Source organism: Mus caroli, chromosome 19, assembly GCF_900094665.2.
Source record: "Mus caroli chromosome 19, CAROLI_EIJ_v1.1, whole genome shotgun sequence".
Classification (NCBI taxonomy): Eukaryota; Metazoa; Chordata; class Mammalia; order Rodentia; family Muridae; genus Mus; species Mus caroli.
The window spans coordinates 11993260-12014991 of NC_034588.1; the positions used below are offsets into that span (position 1 = coordinate 11993260).

The 21732-nt window shown below is 41.5% G+C and overlaps 1 protein-coding gene across 4 annotated transcripts in view; it reads right to left on the minus strand.

Moving 5' to 3' along the window:
• Tle4 (TLE family member 4, transcriptional corepressor) overlaps window positions 1-20384 on the minus strand; it is a 142502-nt gene extending 122118 nt beyond the window's left edge. For 2 of the 4 annotated variants that reach the window (XM_021152455.2, XM_021152454.2), the window contains exons 1-4: window positions 20225-20384; window positions 19611-19708; window positions 18427-18490; window positions 17242-17286 (exon numbers count right to left, since the gene is read on the minus strand). In XM_021152455.2, the coding sequence (XP_021008114.1) occupies window positions 17242-17286; window positions 18427-18490; window positions 19611-19708; window positions 20225-20269 (252 nt within the window). In that variant the 5' untranslated portion in view covers window positions 20270-20384. Of the gene's footprint in view, window positions 1-17241; window positions 17287-18426; window positions 18491-19610; window positions 19709-19944; window positions 20164-20224 lie in introns of those variants that run through there. The other 2 variants (XM_021152457.2, XM_021152456.2) reach the window with 1 other exon arrangement.
• Window positions 20385-21732: the final 1348 nt, after the last annotated feature.

The following is a 21732-nucleotide window of genomic DNA, read 5'->3' on the forward strand; positions in this document are numbered from 1 at the left end:
GGAAGTGGGGGGCGCTATGGGGGACTTTTGGGATAGCATTGGAAATGTAATTGAGGAAAATATGTAATAAAAATATTAAAAATTAAAAAAAAATTAAAAAAAAAGAAAATAACATGAAATTTAAGATGATCATAGCCAATGAGAGATGAATACTAGCATTATTGTACTTGAGCTTAATTATGTTTGAACTTCCACAATAAAATATACTTCTAAAGTGGTATTTTTTGCTTAAAGTTAATATATTTAATAAATTCTCCACAATGAGTTTTTGGTTACTTACTCTAATGTGGAGGTCAATCTGGAGAATATAGCACAATGAAAAAGGTATTTGAAAGTCATGGGTTAGAGTGGGGTGTCTCAGTGAACAAAGCAAAGGGGGAAATGAAAAACCACCATCTTCTCTGTAACAATGTAACAGTCTACCTGCATCAGCCAGCCCTGTTCTATCCACAGGAAACTGTAACAATGTAACAGTCTACCTGCATCAGCCAGCCCTGTTCTATCCACAGGAAACTGTCTCTAGGACCTCTAGGGTACCTGTCCAAACACCACAGACATCCAAGTGTGTAAAACGGTCTAGGACATACATCTAAGCCACGCACAGCCTCCTGTACACTCTAACTCATCTCCAGATTACTTAAAATACCTAATGCAATGTAAGTGCTTTATGAGTAGCAAGTGTACTTCATTGTTTAGGGGACAGTGAAAAGATAAAGATATCTGTGCATAATCAATACAGTCTTTTATCAAATTACCTTATCATATATTTTTTGATACTTTAAAATGAAATAAAACCACACTTATTTCGGGTATTCACACTGGGATCTGAATTCACTGAGGAGCAGCACCTCATCAGCCAGTGTACAGAAGACAGCACAGTCCCTGTCTTCAGCCTTTGCCTGGTCCACAGTAACTTCTTTAGCTTGCTGAAATTCTGTTAATATTTCATTCCTTTAATATTACTTTCTATACCCAAAACAAAGCATCTAAGCCCTATCTTTAAAGAGCTCAGTGTAACTCAGACTGAAAACAAACAGGCCATTACTGTGTTTGGAGAAAGCATTGAGAAGCATAGAAGCCATAAGCAGCAGACCCAAGAAAACATTTCTACCACCACTGTTGACCTTGTTGATAATCATTCAAATGACACTAAACCAGCAGCTGTATGAATTCAGGACAGGCAATGTAAAGCTGTGCCCACGTTAAAGAAAACATCTCACACCCATAAAGCAACATATGTTTCTGACGGTTACAACAGACTGCATGACAGAGCAGTAAAACCACACCCTGTCCCCCTTTAGACTAGATCTGTGGCTTCATGCCATGCCACCAAGCAGTATTTTGGTTACCAAATGTTTTCTTTGGGCTTCTTAATTTCATGTGTACCCAACTTTTCTTACTATCACTGCTATTCCAACTCAACTGCAGCAGCTTAAGAAGTTTCTAAAAGGGTATGTATATTGTATGTAACGCATGCTCCATATTGAGGGAAGGGGTAAGCAAACAAAAAAATTTATGTTTACTAAAGTACCTATTATAATTTCTGTTTAGCTCATCAAGAACATGATGGAAGCCGGGCGGTGGTGGCGCACGCCTTTAATCCCAGCACTCGGGAGGCAGAGGCAGGTGGATTTCTGAGTTCGAGGCCAGCCTGGTCTACAGAGTGAGTTCCAGGACAGCCAGGGCTATACAGAGAAACCCTGTCTTGGAAAAAAAAAAAAAAAGAACATGATGGAAAAAATAATTATTTCTTTTGAAAAAATAGTAGTTCTTCAAGCAAATTTAACTCAAGCTTCATGTTTACTAAACTTCACAACACAACAAAAGAATCACTAATGTATTCAGGAACGTGAGTCAAGGATAGAAGACTTTTAAAAAAGACAAGAATATTTGAAATACTTCAATGCCTGATAAATAATTTAGAGGATTGTGAACCTATATTAATATTCAGAATATCTCCAAAAAGGAAGAATTCAAAAGTAAAATCACTCAAAATTCCTATCTATATAATAATTATGGCAACAATCACACAAAATAATTCACAAAAGCTTATAAAGTCGCCCAACAGCCAAATGTTTCCCTTAAAAGGAAACGTTCCCCAAACCACTGCCCACAAGGATTGCCTGGCTAACTCTCTTGTGGTCTGGGTATATAATACAGGCACTAACAGTGGAATCCGTCTTGACAAGAGCATAGATTCAATACCAGGCAAAATGAAAAAACAAACTCATTCTTTTCCTCCCTCTTATCCTCACCCCCTTCTTCTCTCCCTCCATTTCTCCCTCCCTCCCACCTTCTTCCCATTGCATTCATACTGCAATACACCTGTCATCAGTTCTTCCCCATTCAATGTCTCTGCTAATGCCCCTCATTTCTCCCACCCTGTAGTGTTTTGGGTCCTCTGCAAAGCACCATCACAACCCTGACCTAATGGACATGGTCCCCTCCTTTCTTGTCCCACTGCTGCTCCTGCTGCTCCTTTAATTCAGACACAACCTCCTCAGTGCTGTCTCTCTATCCACATGGCTTTAATCAACATTTGACTGGTATTTGCTCTTGGACCCAGAGAAGAGTCTACCAACAACACAGATGTGATCCTGGGTTTTTATTGACTCTCTGTTTCCTTCAAATGTCCACGCATTCTACCTAGCATGTGAGGCCTTTAATAAAGGCCTCCTAAACCAACACCTACTACTCTCTTCTCTACTACTAAACAAGACTGGAAATGGCAACCCAGTGTGAACATGCACAAAACATTCTTGATTCTGTGACTCTGCTTAGAATCCTTCCCATTCTATTCTTCCTAAGTGGCTTCCCTCCTTAAACGTCATCCTAGAACAGCACCTTTAATAGCCCCAGAGCCAGAAAGGTGGCCTACTCTCCAGTTTCTATCACAAGTCTCTCCACTGTACTGTTTACACCGAGTCAAAAGAAAAGATGGTATTTTTTGAGGAGACAAACCTTCTGCCTCTCATAACTCCATAGGTCTCATAGCTCCTATGTTGCAATATGAGTTTAAGTAACTGATGTTTGATAAAAATATAAAAGCCATCACAGCTTTGATGCACCCAGGATTGTAATAATTTTTTATCTAATAACCCTTCCAACGGAGGAATTATGTAACCCCACAAAGCTATGTGTTCAAGCTACAATCTTAACTTTTACAAATTTAACCCTAGATACTTGGATTTAAGAAGTTAACTATGTCAACTTATAAGTATAAAGATGGTTTTAGAGCACTCCCTAAATACAATATAGCGACTACTTACAAGGGCCTTGCATTATATTATGTATTTTAAGTAATTGAGAGATGGTCTGAAGTATACAGAAGGATGTGCACGGTCACATGGTAAATAATAGTGAGCCTCAAACAAAAGAAAACAGCAAAAGTACGGAATGTCAAATACCAAAGCAAGCAGGGGAGTTAGAAGTGTAAATTGGAGCTTGAGAGACGGCTCAGTGGTTAAGAGCACTGACTGCTCTTCCGAAGGTCTGAGTTCAAATCCCAGCAACCACATGGTGGTTCAGAATCATCTGTAATGAGATCTGATGCCCTCTTCTGGTGTGTCTGAAGACAGCTACAGTGTACATCGATATAATAAATAAATCTTTAAAAAAAAAAAAAGTGTAATTTGAAGGCAGGATATTATCTTACTAAATCACATCCCAAACTGAAACAAAACAACCTTCAATCTCTTGCCGAAAGTATAAAAAATTCTATCCATTCCACTTTAATCTGGGTAAAGCAAAACCTTCACAGACCAGCTATATCAAACACTTAAAATGTGGATTTTGTACAGAAATGTACTATGTCCAATCCAGCTCTGTACAAATCGACTAGTCCTGCTAAAGCTACAGTGTTGGCTCTATTCTCTATACCTAGGAGAGCTATCAGTAGTTTGGGATTTTTTGGACCATGGTTTCTCTTCTCAAAAACTCTAAACAAGCACCTGCCTCACAAACAAAGTCGAAACACCATAGTAGCTGTGAATTTGATACTTTTTACTGGCCATTAATTTCTTTATTATTATTATTATGGTTAATCAAAGTAGACATGCTTTAAAAGCTACACTCTAAACATGTCCATCAAACCCAAACTTTAAAGCCTTCCACCATATTCACAGCACAATACAGGAGGGGGAAAAAAAAAAAAACACAAGACAAAACAGAACTCAGGAGCTTGCTGGCACACACCTTTTCTGGAGGCAGAAGCAGGAGGATCTCTGAGTTCCAGGACAGCCAGAGTAACACAAAAACAAACAAACACAAAACTCTCAAGCTCACTGATTATGTGTCATAGTTACAGTTACTATCACTGTGATACACTATGACCAAAAGCAACTTGGAGAAGAAAGAGATATTTCACTCACAGTTATATACAGCAGTTCATCATCAAAGCAGTGAGAGCAGAAACCTGGAGGTAGGAGCTGATGGAGAGGCCATGGAGGGCGGGGTGGGAGGCGCTGCTAATTGGCTTGCTCATCATGGCTTGCTCAGCCTACTTTCTTATAGAATGCAGGACCACCAATCCAAGAATGGCACCACCCAAAGAATGGCCTTTTCCCATCAATCACTATAAAAGAAATGCTGCCCTACAGCTAGATCCTATAGAAGAAGCGTTTTCTCAGTTGAGGCTCCCTCCTTGCAGATAACTATTTTGTGTCAAGTTAACACTCACTATGTTTTAGACTTTAGCTACTTAGAACACTCAGGATTTTATTGTATTTCACTAGGACTGGGCAATAAACTTTGCTCCAAACAGAACCTAAGTGAATGAACAGAAGAGCTATTCTGCAGCAAGATATGTCCTGATCCCTCTGCTACAGCAAATCAGGCAAAGGGGTCTACTGAATTCTCGGCTGGTCCAATCGACAATATTTATCTTGGTACTACCCAGACTGGTGTTCCAGGGAGGACTGCTAGGATGAGTGAAAAATCAATCCTTCTGAAAACCTACCTAGCAATGGGTAATAGTGATCCCAGTGCCTTCTAAAGATCCATCCAGTACGGTCAATGAAAAAATATTCCATCTTTCATAATAACAACATAACAACCATGGGGTTGTTTTTGGAAGAAATCAAGAATCCAACAAGAAGTCAAAAAGTAAAACATCTCCACTCCTGAAAAGATTTTATTATCTTCCTTTCTTTAGGACAACAATGATTACAAAAAGATCATGTAATATAATGTCTCCCTCCATTCAGAACCTGATAAAACTCCCATCCACTGTACACTGGAAAGGAAGGAGAAAAGACTCAAGTCAAGAAGAGTTTGAAGGACTCTTCAGTAGTCATTCAAGGCTGATTCTTGGGTTATCTCTTTATTCAAAGAAGTCATAATGCGCCCAAGCATAAAACTGCAACAGAATTAACAATCCTCTACTCTCTGGAGCTGTTTCTTAACCCTGACACAACTGAAATTTTAGGATGGATACTCTTTGTTGTTGTAGGGATTGTCATATGCACTGCAAGATGCTCAACAATATCCAGCCTCCACCCACTAGAAGTGAGTGCTACAACTAAGCCACTGCAACCTCAAGTATCACTGGGTACCACCAAATATATCCAGGTGAATAGTGCTGGTTTGAGACTCTTGCTCTGGAGCTCCTGAACTAACTTTCGTTTGAGTCCCAATTTCCTCTTTCTGGGGGCTAGAGCATGCAATTAAACATTTAAGTGCCAAGAATCTCCATCCCATCTCCACTCCAGGAAGGGATTCAAAAGTTCTGATGTTGCCTAGCCATTCTCATGTGGTTAAAAAGACACTATGCTTTTGTTAGAAATCACAATTTCAAACGGATAAGAATATCCAGAGCCTGATCATCAGGTAAACAACAAGCTATAGAATCTGCGATGTAAAAGACTTGATCCACTAATTTAGCACACTTGTTGACAAAAAATTTTAAAAAATCAGATTCTTTATCACTTATAATATTCAATCTAGTTCTATACAGAGCACAACAGCAGTCTACCAGGTACATTTAAAATATAAAAACCTTGCCTCGTGGAAAGGTTCACCTAAGATGCAGGCTTGCCAGTGGTTCAGAATTGAACTCTGAAGGCGGATTTCCTGGACCTCAGTGCTAATCCTTCAGCATGCCAGCTGCACATCCTTTATTATCTAGGTTTCAAGCACAGTGAGGGTACCTCGATCCCTTCCTTAAAATGGGGAAATTAAATTAAGACGTCAAAATCAACTCCTTCATCCGGATACCCATGAGGTTCTCAGTCAACCTGGACTTATGATCAATTATGTACATCTAAATCTCTCTAGCTATACACAGTCAACTCTTGACATAGAATAAAAGCATGGAACAAAGCTAAACAAAAAAGTCCATATACAGGTGTGACAGCGCATACCTTTAATCCCAGCACTTGGGAGGCAGAGGCAGGCGCATTTCTGAGTTTGAGACCAGCCTGGTCTACAGAGTTAAGTTAGTTCAAGGACAGCCAGGGCTATACAGAGAAACCCTGTCTCAAAAAACCAAAAAACAATCCATACTATAGTAGATGATTCTAGATCAGGAATCACTGGCAAAAGTAATTATTGTAACTGTCTACAATATCCTAACATTGTTCAGACAGAGTTTCTACCAAAAGCACAAGCAAACAAAAACAAAACAATTTGTATTTCTTTTTACATAACATTATCTTTAACCTTAACTTTCAGAACTGGTGTCATACAATAGAAAATTAAAAGGAGCTGGAGATATGGGCTCAGTAATTAAGAATACTGGCTGCTCTTCCTAAGGACCCAGACTCAACTCCTAACACCCACATAATGGCTCAAAACCATCTGTAACTCTGATTCTAAGTGATCTGACACCCTGGTCACCTCTGTGGGCACTGCGTTCACATGGTGCACAGTCATACAAACAGGCAAAATATCCATTCACATAAAAGTTTTTAAAACTTAAAAAAAAAATGATAGAAAATAATCCACTAATTCTACCTTTCACTTTTTTTGTTTATGGTGGTAAAAACTGAAGCCCAGGCTTGCGCATTAGATAAGCAAGTATTCGTAACTTCTAGCTCCCCCTACATCCAACTCTACATTTTAAAAACCACTCAGAGACTTGTAAAAGCATTAGGGTAACATATTCCAACCTGACTGCCTAGCAGAGGTCGTTTTGCTCATCATAAGTTGTTTACCCTAGGAACTCAGAAACACACAAAACATAGCACTGACTTTACTCTGCACATCAAGAAGTTGATCGCTGCTAAGTGCTTGAATCATAAAGCCAAGATTTAACATTCCTCAATTATTTTATTTACCACTGTCATTTGTTTAAAATCACAAGCTCAGTCTTAACCAAGTTCAATAGTCTAAACTTTCCCTAAGTAAAGGCTCCTGGTGAGGCGGACGAGGCACAAAAGATCCAAGGATTTGAGTTCAATGTCAGCCACATCCTTCCCCCCCCCACACCCCCAACAAGTACCATGAGATAAACCTCAGCTAGAGAGCAGCAGCATCTACACAGACTTCAGGAAGTAATCCCTAGGGCTAGTTATACAACTCCTGTATACCCCTTTGCACTTATCCTGGGAAGAAATTATTGCAAATCACATTGTAATGCATACAACTTTGAAACCCAAGCAGTATATGCCAAAGGAAAAATACAAAACCTGACAACTTTAAATCAGCTCCTAAACATTTTAATCTACATATTTGACTACAGCGGCTTTAACTAACCCTGCATGAACATTACTTTAGCCTGAACACAGATCCTAAGAGAATCAAAACACTCCAAACCATCTACTAATTAACTGTGGCGCTTCATCTGTGCTCTAGTTTACTCATAAACAGAATGGGGATAATTCTGATATTACTGAGGCTTAAATTAGAGATGGACAAAGGAAAGCACCTTGCAAACTATTAAGTATTATCTATACAGATACACATTTCTTAGACTAACAGGCAATTATAAATGTCAAACACTAAGAGAAACGTTTACAAGGAACGTTCTGTGCTGAGTACAGTTCAGGACCAGAGCGCTAGCCTCCAAGTGCAAAGCCTCTTATATCCCCAAAACCAAACCAAAACATCTGGGGGCCCAGGGCAGTCATTTAAATATATCTCTGCCTTGTCACAGGCTGAAAAAAGTAAGTAATAATTCTGTCATTTCATAAGGTTACTAGAGAACGAAGACACCTACACAATAATTTGTAGAGACTTACTTACTATTAGAATTATCTTTCAACATTATTCCATCTCACTACTTAAACTCTCATCTCAACAATTCCCCAGCCCTCTCTAAAAAGACTTGAAAGTTAGCTAACCCCCACAGTAAAGATCAATTATCCCCTCACATACATTCAAGCCACATGTACAGTTATTAATAGCTGAACATTTCAAAAATATACAGAGACTCATAAAGTGTTCAAAGTGAATTTTAAATTCCATTAGAATTCCAGTTTTCTACTTTTAAGACTGATCACATCAAAATACACACATTCTACAGTAACTGTTCTCATTCCTGAACCCCATGTTCAGCTGTTTTCACTTCCTCTTTCCAAACATGTCATTTTCCTGCAAACTTCACTAGTAAGAAATGCTATCCTTGAAGGTTCAGTACTGCTTATCTATTCTACTACCCAAATATTCCCTGGGGAAAAGGTACTAATCGATCACGGAGGCTCAACTACAACCTGAATGCTAGTGCTCTCTCCTTCTCCAAGTATCCCATGGCACCAGCACACTGGCGTATCAGGTGTGCTGCAGAAAGCACTTCTAAAAGTGGAGTTTACATGGTCGATGAGAAGGGGAAACGGGCAATAAACAAGTGTGTGTCTAGAACAGCCTGTTTGTATGGCATGGTTCAGGAATGAGGGAGCAGCCAGTTTGATTAAACACTTTGCTAAAAGTGGATCTTAGCTTTAGATTTCAGTTTGCTGATCCCAGCCTCCTTCTGGGCAGGGCATGGACACTGAAGGGTGGAGGGAAGGGGGAACAGTTGAACTTCATCACAAGCACAGAAATCAGATCTCTCACTCATGGGCTGCCACCTGTGGCTACCTTACTTCTCTATTGCAGAAAGCCAAGAACAGGACAGAAAAAAAGCACATTTGTTATTTAAAAATGGTCAGGCTATGAGTGAGGAACTCCAGAAGGGAAGTTAAACTATTTCCCCTCCAACCGCTGACTTCCTAAGTGACCTCAGCCCTAGGCACTGACCTTCGTGAACTCTGGTATCCCCACCCATGTGCTGATCCTTCCTGACTGTCACACCAGGCTAGTCTCTTAAGCCCTTAAGCTTTAGTGTCATCTGTTAAAGGAGGCCAGAGGAATGACACTGCTTGGCAAACTGTAGGGCACATTACTGACAGAAGCTACTTAAATAAACACACAGATCCGAACTTGCTACCCGCTTTACAGGAACATCAAGATCACTGAAGTAAGCATGTAAAATGCCTTAAGCTCTGTGCAAAGAAAGGTACTAGTGTTTTTAATTTCCAACAGCACTCACTATTCTTTCCAGATGTATTTCCAGGCCTTTCTAAGACCTTGAACCAAAAGAACCTACAAACCTTCAAAGTAGAATATAAAGTTGGAAAAATAATAAAATCAGGTGTGGACGCTCACACCTGTAATCCCAGTGTTCAGGAGCCTGAGACAGGGGGATTAAGAATTCAAGTCTGGTCAAAGCAACACAGTGAGATCTTGTCTGAAAAGAAACTAGCAGCAATGTCAAAGAATTGCTGCTAGTCTGCCTCCCAACCTCTCACCTGCCTAGGTGGCTGTAGTTAAGAGGGAGGGCCCTGCAGTCAGCCAGCACAGGGTGGAGAGAGGTTATGCCTTTGTTCTAAGATGCAGAAGCCCCTACACAACACAAATCTGTATGTATTTGTGAGGAAAAAAAAAAAAAATCACCTAAAGATAACAAGACAACTCATCTCCCAGAGGACAGAGTGCCTAAAGGGTAACCTGGAGTTTTACCATTCTGCTTCTTTGACAAACCAGCTAAGAAAATCTATGCTTTGCCCATCTGTCCCCCTGGATGGTATGCAGGTTACACACTGGAGCTCTCTGAAGATAAGTCATGGCTCTGTGATATAGAAATAGCAAAAGCCTGGCATCAGTGCTGTGGGTCAATTCCAATGAAAACAGAGAGGATATATAGATTTGCAGCGATGAAGGCCGGCTAAATCCCTCTTTACAGGCAGAAAGCAACTCCCACTGACAGCTGTTACTAAGACAAAGTCAAAACAGCTTTATCTTTCACTTTGGCTAAGACTTGTAAGGCCTTCCCCCTTAGTCTAACAATTTCATAAACTGTCTTCAGACTACTGACTTTTAAAGAAGTCCTAAACCTTACCAACTGTCATCAGTGTAAATCAGTATCCACGCTTAAATGTGCTGCCTCACACTTTGCAAAACGGATAACCTAGCATGTCTCCATTACCAGAATGAAACTCTAAGTGTATTGTGTGCATTGTGTGGATGAGGCATAACTGCAGATATCCAGAAGTCAAAAGATAGGGTCAGATCCCCTGGAACTGGAGTTACAGGTGGTTATGAGCTTCTCGATATGGGTGCTGGGCACAGAACCGCAGTCCTCTGCAAGAGCAGTATGCACTCTACTGTACTGTCTCTCCACCCCCTCTTTTTAACTTAATTAATTAATTTAATTTAATTTTGAGACAGTGTCCCACTATGCCTGGCTGACCTCAAACTGATGAAGATTTGGGTGCCTGCCTGTAGAACATTTTAAAAGAAGGCATGAAAATGATAAAGGAAACTACCTTTTAGAAATCACATCGCCTTTTCCCTCTCCAACTAGCAAATCATTATTAACCCAAAGTCACAACCCAGGCTATCAAATATGAAATGTAATAAAAGTTTCCCATTAAAAGCAAATCTACTAGGTGTTTAACATATAACTACCAACTCCCTTTAACTATTATTATTATTAGGCAAAGGAAAATAAGTAAAATTAAATGAGAAATGTAGCCATGAACCTTCACTGAGACATCTAAGATGCAGCTAAGAAAGCATCTAAGATGCAGTTCACTCTTATCTAGCTCATTAGTCCAACACAGCTCAGAGCTACACTGCCTAAATACAAATTTGTCAATCAAAATGATAAGGAAAATAAACAATAGAAGCCGAGCCTGCAGAGCAGTGAGTAGGAAATATGCCTTTGAATGCTACAAAGAACTTCTCAACAGGAAAGCAAACCATCTGCCTTCATTTAAAAGTTTGAGTTGTGTGATTTCCTGCATCTGAGGACCTCTTTCTGAACTACAAAGAGGCCACAAAACATCACATTTTCCCCTCCCAGCTTCCCCCTTCAGAAACCCTGAGGTGATGATTAACAAACAGCCCCCTTGTCTTCAGACAGCCTAAGAAGCCACAGGAAAAGATAAATTAAACAGAAGAATCCTTCGTAAATAAACAAACAGGCAGCCTGGAGAGAAGACAAAATTTCCTTACAAGCAGCAGCAAGTAGCTTTGCTTGCTGACAAGTGGGAGTCCGGGAGAAAGCCATCCAGGACCTCCCACCAACTGAGGCAGCCTGGACAGGGAGCCTATCCTGAATGGTTCCAGCCTTGGACTCTTCAAGGGGTTCTGGGGTGGAAGTCCAAAGTTCAGGTGCTCACAGGCAGAAATCAAAGTTTATTCTAGTAGCCAAGGGTTTGTCCATTCCAGCAATGAGCTCCGGCCTGAATCTCTTATTTATGGCCAATCCATTTCCTAACAGGGCAGCCTACTAGGCAATCCACTCCAACCTACCACCTATTACTATATCACCATGAACAGATCTGACCCTGTTTAATCATCCTTTGATTGGACATAATCCTTTTCTTGGGATCTTTATAAGAATTAAAGATTTTTGGCAGCATGCCCAGATCTGTGGTAAGCACATGCCATATATATAATAAATGTTCACTTCTATTGGACGGAAACTCTTTAATTCCAACTCAACAAGCTCAACTGAAGGTGAAAAAACAATTCCATAGATATTTTCCTATGATAACTCAAAACCAAAACTTCTACACAAGAAAGAAAAAAAGCACACGAAGCATTCAGAAAACAGTCCTCTTAACACACATACACACCCTAGTGGTTACATTTCACCTTCTGGATCCTCTTGCAGAGCATAAAAGGCTCCTAGGTCTTGCCCAAGAAACTGCCACCTGGGATTAACTGCCACAATATTGGGTCCTCAGGCAGTTTGTGGGGGAAAATAATCTTAACTTAAATTTACACCCATTTAGATTTACTACATAGGAGTAAACTTGTCCCTACTCTAAAACATCCAAAGCAAAGGGGTAAGTAAAACAAACAAACAATATCAAAACCATAAACCTCTATTTCATTAATATTAATCAGATTATCAGTAATCTTACATTATAAAATGCTGCTTAAAGTTCAAACCTCAATAGAGAACAAAAAACACACAAACAAACATGAGTCCCTTTCCTTTCTTTCTTCCCGCTGGAGTTTATGTTTAAGCATCAGAATTTTACTTGTGCCTCTTTAAAACGTCCCAGCCCAGTAGCCAGAAGAATCCATCTTTGTTCATTTTGTAGACCAGGTTGCCCTCAAATTTAAAGAGGCCTGCCTCTGCCTCCAGATGCTGGGATTAAAGGTGTATGCTACCATGCCCAACAGTAGATTATTCCTTAATGGATATAAGAAAGTTCTTTAAGCAAAACTTATCATTGGTTTGTTTGTTATTGTCAAATAGAACACCCCACTTTTGATAATGCTTCCCTTGTACACATATGCAAAAGTTTAACCATACTCGTTTCAGAAAAGAAGCCACTATTTAAAATTTTTTACTTTTATCTACATACTCAGACACATGCCTCTCCAAGCATTCTTTCCAATATAAACATATACAAGATCTAAGATATCAGTAATAACCCTCGACAAAATTATCTTAAGAGAAATCTGCTCTACACAGAACTTTAAATAATTTAACTTCCATTGCAAGCGCTGTCCTCAAATAAATTGACTACACCCTAAAATCAAGTGCACTGAAGGCTGGATGTCAAGCCAGTCATAGATATTACTTCAACCTCACTAAATCCCTCCTTATTCTCCAAACCCTAGGCTGCTTTCTAAAATAGTTCACTAAAAAGCACCAACCTAATTAACAACTGCTTCCTCTGCAACAGTGGCCTTGATTTCACTTATTTACACATTAACTGCAGCCTCCTTTTGGCCAAGCCAGTCTATTCTCTGTACCATGCCGAGCCTTTTATCTGCCCTGGACAGCATTTTCTCCAACAGATGAAGTAGATGCCGATTGATTTGCTGTCGAGCATGGTAAATTAATAGCAACAAATTGCTGAGGGCCCGTCTCGCTGCTCCACCATGCTTCGGCAGGTTTGCTTTATTTGCTCCATGATGGGCAGCAGTCGGCCTCTTCAAGTCAATTTCTTCTTAACAACCTGCAATACTTTTCAATGGTGAAAATAGAGCTGTTCCTTGTAAGTCAGAAATCAATATCCTATTGCCCTTAGAAAATGCTAAACAAGCAGTATTGGCAATCCACTTGGTACTAGAGGGTATCAGATATAATGCAAATCCATACTGCTTCCCCCTGTAGTTATTACAGTTTGCTAAAAGGTTCCTAATGTCATTTATCATCATTTACCATTGACCAAAGAGGCTATGATTATGATATCCTATCAGTTGGCAAGGCCTTTCATTTCTATTCAATTAATATTTTAGCAGCACTCAAATGGTTGTGGCCCACATCTTGTAATGAAATTTGCATGGCTTGGGATGAAATAAAATTTTTGTTGCTTAAGGGCAAAAAAAATTACACACAAGAATATGCACATATGGCAAACACCTATTTTCATATAATTGTGCAAGATGCATGCTTATATTTTAAGTGTCAACAAATTCCAAAGGTTTTCTGACAGTTCTTAAAATTCGTGTACCAAGCAAGTAAATTTTAGAAGAGATCTTCCAATTATAAAACACACAATGAAGAAATTGCAAGTTACTCTCATCCCCACTTTTTACAACATAGTATGTTCACCTATTTCATTTCTACAGGTTGAATTCACACATCAATGACTCCTAATCTACATCCAATATTCACACTTCAGAGTAGCAACAGCCAGAGTCTGACTCCATTAGAGAGGAATTCTTCCATTATAGAGTTGCAGGCAAAGGACTCGAACAAACAGCATCTAGCTGTGGCATCAACTGCACACACAACACCCTATCTGCCCAGGGTCACTGACCCAACCAAAGCCACACTATATAAAAGATCAGAAGAAAGTAACAAGAACCCTGGACCAACCGTTCTGTCTAAAGCAAAGCCCTGCAGACAGGGAAATCCTGAAGGAATCAATGCTTTTTGATTTTTAAAAACTCTACTTTGAAGACATCAGAATGAATTCCAGGCCATTTCTAATCAGGTCCTAATTATCATGACCATATTCACGCTAAAACTGAAGACAATGGAAAAGTACTAATTCCCACTGTGCCCTAGAACATTCCACTTGAACTTCTCCGGATGTTTTTTGCCCCAGCTTCATCTGTTCAATCCTAGGAAAGATTACTAAAAATTACATTCATATTTTATGCTCCAATTCCATGTCATGTCACTGAGTTTCCCTTTAAAAAAAAAAAATCCACTAATTTTACCAGACTAATGCTATTTACTCAGTTACCAAAATTTAAATTAATTATGTTCTCAAACATAATTGTTAAAAATTGGCAACATTACGCAGGCTTAATTAAGATTAAATCCAATTTACTAAATGTACTTTAATTGGTACTAATTACATTAGCTTTCATTTCAGAATGACAAATTCCCCATAGGTTTCATTTTATGGTTCTCTATCAGAATCAACCCAGGGCGACTGATGATGAGCATCACCTAGGGGAACGGGAGGGGAAGGACGGGGACCCTCCCTGTTTACCACTGTTTATCCATTTGCTAAGTCACGGAGTCATGGCTCCTTCAAAACCTTCATTTTCTGTCCCAGTGAAAAATTCCTCTAAAAATACTCTGTGTAGCTGGCTGCAGCCAAGAAGAATGGGAACACAGGAATATTAACAACAACAACGAAAGAAAAAAAATACACAAGGGTTTCAAATATCGGGGCCACCAATTACTAGGGTACTTCTGAGGCCTCCTGGGACTCTTACTCTTGAACCCTTTGAGACACAAATCTAATAAGTGAATAAGCCTAAACCGATCTTGAGAAATAGGCACAATTATGCCTCGGGGCAACTTCCTTGCATTATTGCTCCTTTCCATTACAAGGGTATCCAGCGAGTGCATCTGGAAGAGCGGCTAAGAGAAAGTAAGGCTGTCTGCCTAGGAAAACAAATAAAGACAGATCTGCCTCTGCGCTTAAGGCGGGGAAAGAAAGAAAATATAATAAGTAGGTGGTTTGCAGGGCTGTCTGTATTTCATAATGTGATAAACTGCCCTCGGGGTTCTTGATATGGCTGAATTCAAAAGCAAGAGGAGGGGCAGGCACAGTGTGCGCTACTCAGTTTTAAATGGATGGTATCTGAGGCCAGTTGGACAAGACGATGACAAAATTCATAGTCATATAAAGTGTGTAAACTTAAAGGATCTCACATCTACCCAACACCAAAATGAATACATAGATATGTGACCCTTCCAGGTGTAGATAGCCCAAGAAAAGCCAGAGGCTAAGTGAGACTAAGTGGTCAGGGGAGTAAAGGATACAACGGGGAAAATGAGGGGCATTCACCACATCCATTCTTTAGAGAAACTAGTTCTGGGAAGGTACATAAAAACAAACAAACAAAAGTATTTACAAGATCCAGACTGTAATCAGGTAACAGTATTCCTGTGAGGTAGACCTAAAGGGAGTCCACTCCTAAGCTGGACACATTTTGCTTAAGCAGTATATGTATTACTAACCTAAACAGAAATGGCAAAGATACTAAAATATAAATTTAACTACGTGCCATTCAAACTCCAACATGCATGTATTATCATATACTGTATATAATATGCTAACATCAGCATAACCAAATAGCATACAGAGTAAAACAGAACTTGAAATAAAGTCACCAATGTAAATACTGTTGTAATTTTCCCAACTTTATTTTTTCAAATACTATCTGGTTGCCATTATTGTCCAAGAGATGTCTTTTAATGAACTACTAATGTGGGTGCATTCTGACCATGTAGGGAATAACTAAGTTAAAAGAATCCTTAGAGCCTGATGATCCAGTCATCTCACACTTCTTAATCTTAGAAGGTACATACATTACCCTGACCACAAATAAATAAGACATGGAAAACAGAAAATTGTCCATCGCTTCTTTCTCAGCAGGCAACTATACATGTTATCTGTTCTGAAATGGTTGATGAGACAGACCCGAAGTCCTTCGTGAGGAGATGACTTCAAAGAAATGCTTCCTGGAGGAATTATTGCTAAATAGCATTTTACATATATGTGTGTGTGCGTGTGTATATATACATATACATTCATACATACATACATACATACATATGGCTATCTTTTCCATTTAGGGAACTTAAATCATTTCTTTTGGTCTCTAGCCAAAAAAAAAAAAAAAAAAAAAACCACAAAAACAAAACCCTGTAGCAGCTATAGTCGTCACATATACCTATACCACTGCGTTCTTCCCCAACCCCAAACTCATTGCAAGATCTCAAGACCCAGGGCTTAACATTAATCACATCCTCCTATCAGGTTCATTTACTCTGCACAAATTTTGGAAGTCGAAGCCAGAGTTCCTGGTAAGATCTACTAAGTAGGCTCCGGGGACTAGTGCACAGATTTTACATCAATTTCTTTTATAGCTCTGCAGATTTCATCTGATCCTCCCAGCTCACTCCTCTGTTCTTTCACAGGGAAGCAATGAAGGTTTCACACAACTTACAATTTTATTCACTAATACTTTCCACGGAAAGTTCTTTCCTAAGAGAATTTTGATGCCTGAAATATATAAGGTAACTCTTTACAAAAAAGACAATACACATTCTAAATGCTGCATGCTGGTTTTCAAAGTGCAGAAAAGTTTAATACACATTCTGATTTAATAATATAATTTTACATTTCTAAAAGTTAGGATAATATGGAACACGAGGAACCACACACAAAAGACTTGCCTTCTTACTCACCCCCAAGTCTTTTAAGATATAGGTAGACATCTCAAATGTACAAAAGAAAAAAAAAAAAAATCACAAAATATACAATTTTCTTTTCAAAGTACATGGGTATGACTGCCACACAAAATGATCATAAAGAAAGAACTCACCTGCTTGTGCATTTCTATGTTCAACCCATAGGACATTTCATAATACTGTCAAAGAAGGAGAAGCAATTAAAACTGTACCCTTCAAATCATCTCACCAGTAAACGCAAATTGCCCAAATACATGGAAAACAAGGCAACTAGCACAAAGACCTTACCTTAACCAAAATATCCCAGTCAATAAATAAAAAGGATGCCCAACTGCTATCTTTAAAAAACTAGAAGCCATGTTAAGACACACCCAAGAGAAAAACTCTCAAAACTAATAAAAATGTTAAAACTCAGCATTCTTAACTTGTACAACTGTCTTTCTACATCATAAGCAAATGAACTGAAAAAGTCATGAAAATTTGGTTCCACATGACACTTAATTCCTAAGCACAGCAGAAATATCTCATCCAAATGCTGAGGTTTTGAAAGAACTGTTGGAAAAAGGTGATGTTACCTCAGAGTTCGGTTTCTTGGACTACTCACTCTTACATGCAAAGCAGAGGAACTGGGTAGGAAATTAATGCATCACCCTGCAAGTTCTTTCAACCCAAAACATACTTCTGAATCATAAAAATGCTTCATTATCTTCTGTAAACATAGATTTGATTTGTCTGAATGGGCGTATAACTACAGTACAGAAAATCTGGCAGCTCAAATCAGCACTCCTAAGAACCAAAATAACACTATAGAAATTGAAAGCATACACAGAAAAATATAAACAGATTAGCATGGTGAGTGGGAAAATTTCTGAGACGGGGTCTGGTGTCATTTCCTATCCAAATCATTAATTAAAAGGCATACAGTGCATGCAATGTTAAGAGTGTATAGGAAAGCTGTCTGGTTACAACTGGAGCAAAAGCAATAAAACAACAAAGAAAACCACTAACAAAAACATTTTGCTTCTGACTAAACAAAAAAATAAATGAGTTCTTTTTTCCACTTTAAAAAAAAAATCTGTAAAAACAAAGCACAGAAAATTATACCCCATGCAAATGAACTTTCTGAAAATTTAAATCAAAGCTGGTTGTCGAAGCCAAGTTGTAACCACCTAGAATTACAGGTTGCTAATGGACACATACCCACAGCCTCAACAACACTGGCAGGGCCACTGTGATGGCCTCCAGCGATTTAAAACGTATTCTTGCTTTCAGTCTCCCAAGCTAATGAGCACTTTGAATCTGTGACACAGTTTTCTTACCATGACATAATGCCGCTGCATCTCTGTCTTCTCGCTGGCCAGCTTCTCACATTCCAGCTTCAGACTGTTCAAGACATAAAATCAACTAAGTACCGTGTAGAACTTAACGCGTATCCTTCCAACTCCAACTCCACATCCCTTCCTCTAAACCATCACCTCCTATTGTCAAATCAATGGTATTAAACAGCACTTTACTAGTGAAAGGGAGGAGAGAGGAATGAGTGACAAGAACCAGCCAGGACTTGCCTCTTTGATAAGGTTAAACTGTGGGGGTTGGGAAAGAGGGGTTTGTTTTAAAGAAATAAACCCTCTACCCAATTGAATTCTGAGACTTCACCCAGAATTCAATATTCTTCACTAAATTCACTTACTAAAACAAGGAAATAAACATCGCTAATAATTATATATATATATACATATATATATATATATATGCAAAGTTAGGTCCATGAAAATGCCACAGGGAAGGTTCTACCTTTAATATTCTATGAGGTTAATGAAAATCAGAATCAACACGGTCTCACGACAAATTGTTTTTCCCCCTCCAAAAAATACAGACAAGTTGAATACCATGTGGGGGTGGGAGGTGTTGATCTGGTCCAGCAGCTTGTTTGGGCTCTTGCAATAAGAATTCTGCATCATTAAGGACCCGGTGAAACAAACATGTTTCAAAAACACTCCAAGTCTAAGAGCGTTGAACACAAAAGCATTGGGGGGGTGGGCTGGTTTTATTATTATTATTATTATTTTGCTTTTTTAATAAAAGTAATGAAATGGCTCACTGCTTAACTCCCTGGCTCTTAAATTATGCCGTGATGGTAGAAGGAAGACATTCAGCTCAGAGTAATAAAGAAGCCCGAAGTCAAAGGGCCCCAGAATCTTCCCAACCTTCCAGCCTCCTGACCCAATAAATCAATATCGAAAGTTTGGCCTCAGCGTTTTCCAAGGCTCCTCAGTTTCGATTGTTCTGCTTCCTTTTCTGTTTACCGGAGAAGAAAACGCGTAATTTCTTTACACCTGCCTAAAGGAAAAAGAGGCCCTGACTTGCCTTTCCTGCCCACAGGGGGGAAATGGTAATACCTTTGTGGTGTTGGGGGGGGGGGTAAAGGAGGGGGGTAGTGTTGGAAAGGGGGTAAGACAAGAGCTAAGCAAACAGAAGGATCAGCTAAAGTCAATATCGTTACCTGTGGTATTGAGCCTGTAAAAACTGAAACTCTTCCTTAATCCGATCACAGGATTCTGAAATTGTAAATTTGAAGGGTTGAGCAGGCTGATGCGGTGCCTAAAGAACAACAATAAAATATTTAATTAGCCCACAGCGCAGGTGGGGGGTGGACAGCCCGCGGTCCGAGAGGTGGGGGGGGGGGGTTGGTCGCGGCGCTCCCGCCTCTCGCTCGCCTGCTGGGGTCCCGGTGCCTCCGGGCGGCCTCCCTCGGCTCAGCTCCTCAGCCTGGCTTCCGCCCCCCCTTCACCCCCCAATCCCCGAGCCCCCGGCCCGGCTCTCCCATCCCTCCCTACCCGGAATCGAAAGTGGCCCGTCGGAGGCAGCCGCGCCATGGCGTCGAGCGGCCGTCAGCTAGCAGAGCGAGTCCGGCCTGTGGCCGCCGGCGCCCTCCACCCCGCAGACTCGCGCCGCCCGGCTCGCCCCCCTCGGGAGAAGCCGCGCGGGCGGAGAGCGGCGGCGCGCTGCTTCCCGGGGCTTCAGAGACAACAATAAGAAAATGGCTACAAGTCGGTCGCCTCCCGCACCCTCGGAGCGGCCGGCCGCGGACAGGGCTGCGGGCGCGGCGCCACTCACCGGGTGGCGCGTCTGCGGGTACATCTTGCTCAGGTCGCGAATCATCCACGCCGCTTTAGTTGGCTGCGCCAAGCAGAGGCGCGCGGCTCATCCGCTTCGAGGGCCCCGCGGCGGCGTCCCGGGCCTGCGGGTCTCGCGTGACGCGGGCGGCAGGCAGGCGCGGCGGCTGGGCGCGGGCGGCCGGCTCCGCATTCCCCGCGGGCGTCACTGAGGGCGGCGGGCACCGTCCGTCCTGCGCCCGCCGAGCCCCGCGCCCGCCGAGCGCCGCCCGCCTGCTCGCGCCCCACTCCAAACTTTTTTTATTTGTCTTTTAATTGGCTGCTATTCCTCGGAATGAATGGTCGCTTCTTCCCTGAGAGCGAGCGCAAACTCCTTTGGTTCGGAAGAGGTCTCGCGGCGCTTGGGGGTTCTCTGGAGATTTTTTTTCACTTCACAGCAACGATCTTTTAAAAGGCACCTTTTAGCTTCTTTTACCACATTTCATTTCCTTTTCTTCCTTCCTGTTTTTTTAGCCCCAAATTGAAGGGGATTATAAAAATAAAAGAGCGAAACGCTTGCGGCTTTTTAAAATTCTCTTTCAAACTCTGCGAACACCACCTCAAAATAATACACGAGTGTGTAAGAGGGGGAAGAAGGCAGCCAACAGCCGAACGCCCGCTCGGAACAGCTCTAACAACGCGCTCTGTGTAGGTGACTTCTTTGACCAAATTTAGCAGCAGCTAATCATTAACATTCTGATACATATTCACGACCATCCGCGGAGGGCCCAAGGAGCATCCCGGGAGATGTAGTCCTCGCGCGGCTACTGTGGCCAAGGATGCCTCCAGATTGACTACAGTCTCCGGCTAGCCCCGCGCGCTCTCCGCGGCGCTCTCCAGGAGCCCCGCCCTCCCGCGGCGCGAGGGCGCCGCGTCAACCAATCGGAGATGGCTGAACATTAATCGCGGTTCTGTGTTACTGCCCATCATTTCACCGCTGACAAATGGCAAGCCAGGAGGGCGGGGCCGGGCAGGCTAGGCCCACGTGGGGACAGGGCGTGGCGTGGAGCTCCGACCAATAACTGCAAAGAATTGGTGCTGGCGGAGGCGGGGCGCAGCGGCCCGCCCGGGGCGGAGCCTCGCCCTGGCCGCTGTTCCCTAGCGCGAGCGTTCGAACCGCGGAAACATTTGTTCAGCTGTCAATCAAAGTAACGTGGGGTGGCGAGCCGCGGCGGCTGCTGTCGCTGCTGCCCTGGCTGCATCTTTAGAAGCAGGTTTCGGCGGCGATGGCGGTGGCGGTGAGCCTGCAGGCCGGTCCGAAGACGCCCTCCGAGGCTCATCTCCCGTTCGACGCGGAACCCGGGCCTGGCGACCGCGCGGGGGTGCGCACTAATTAGGGCCCGATGTCTCCGTAAAGAGACAAGCTCGGCCTTGTGCAACGCGCCGAAACCCCTGTTGAGACAAGAGAGGGAGGATCGCGCTGATCCCACTCCGTGCGGTTCACATCCATTTTACGCGCTGCTGGAGCCG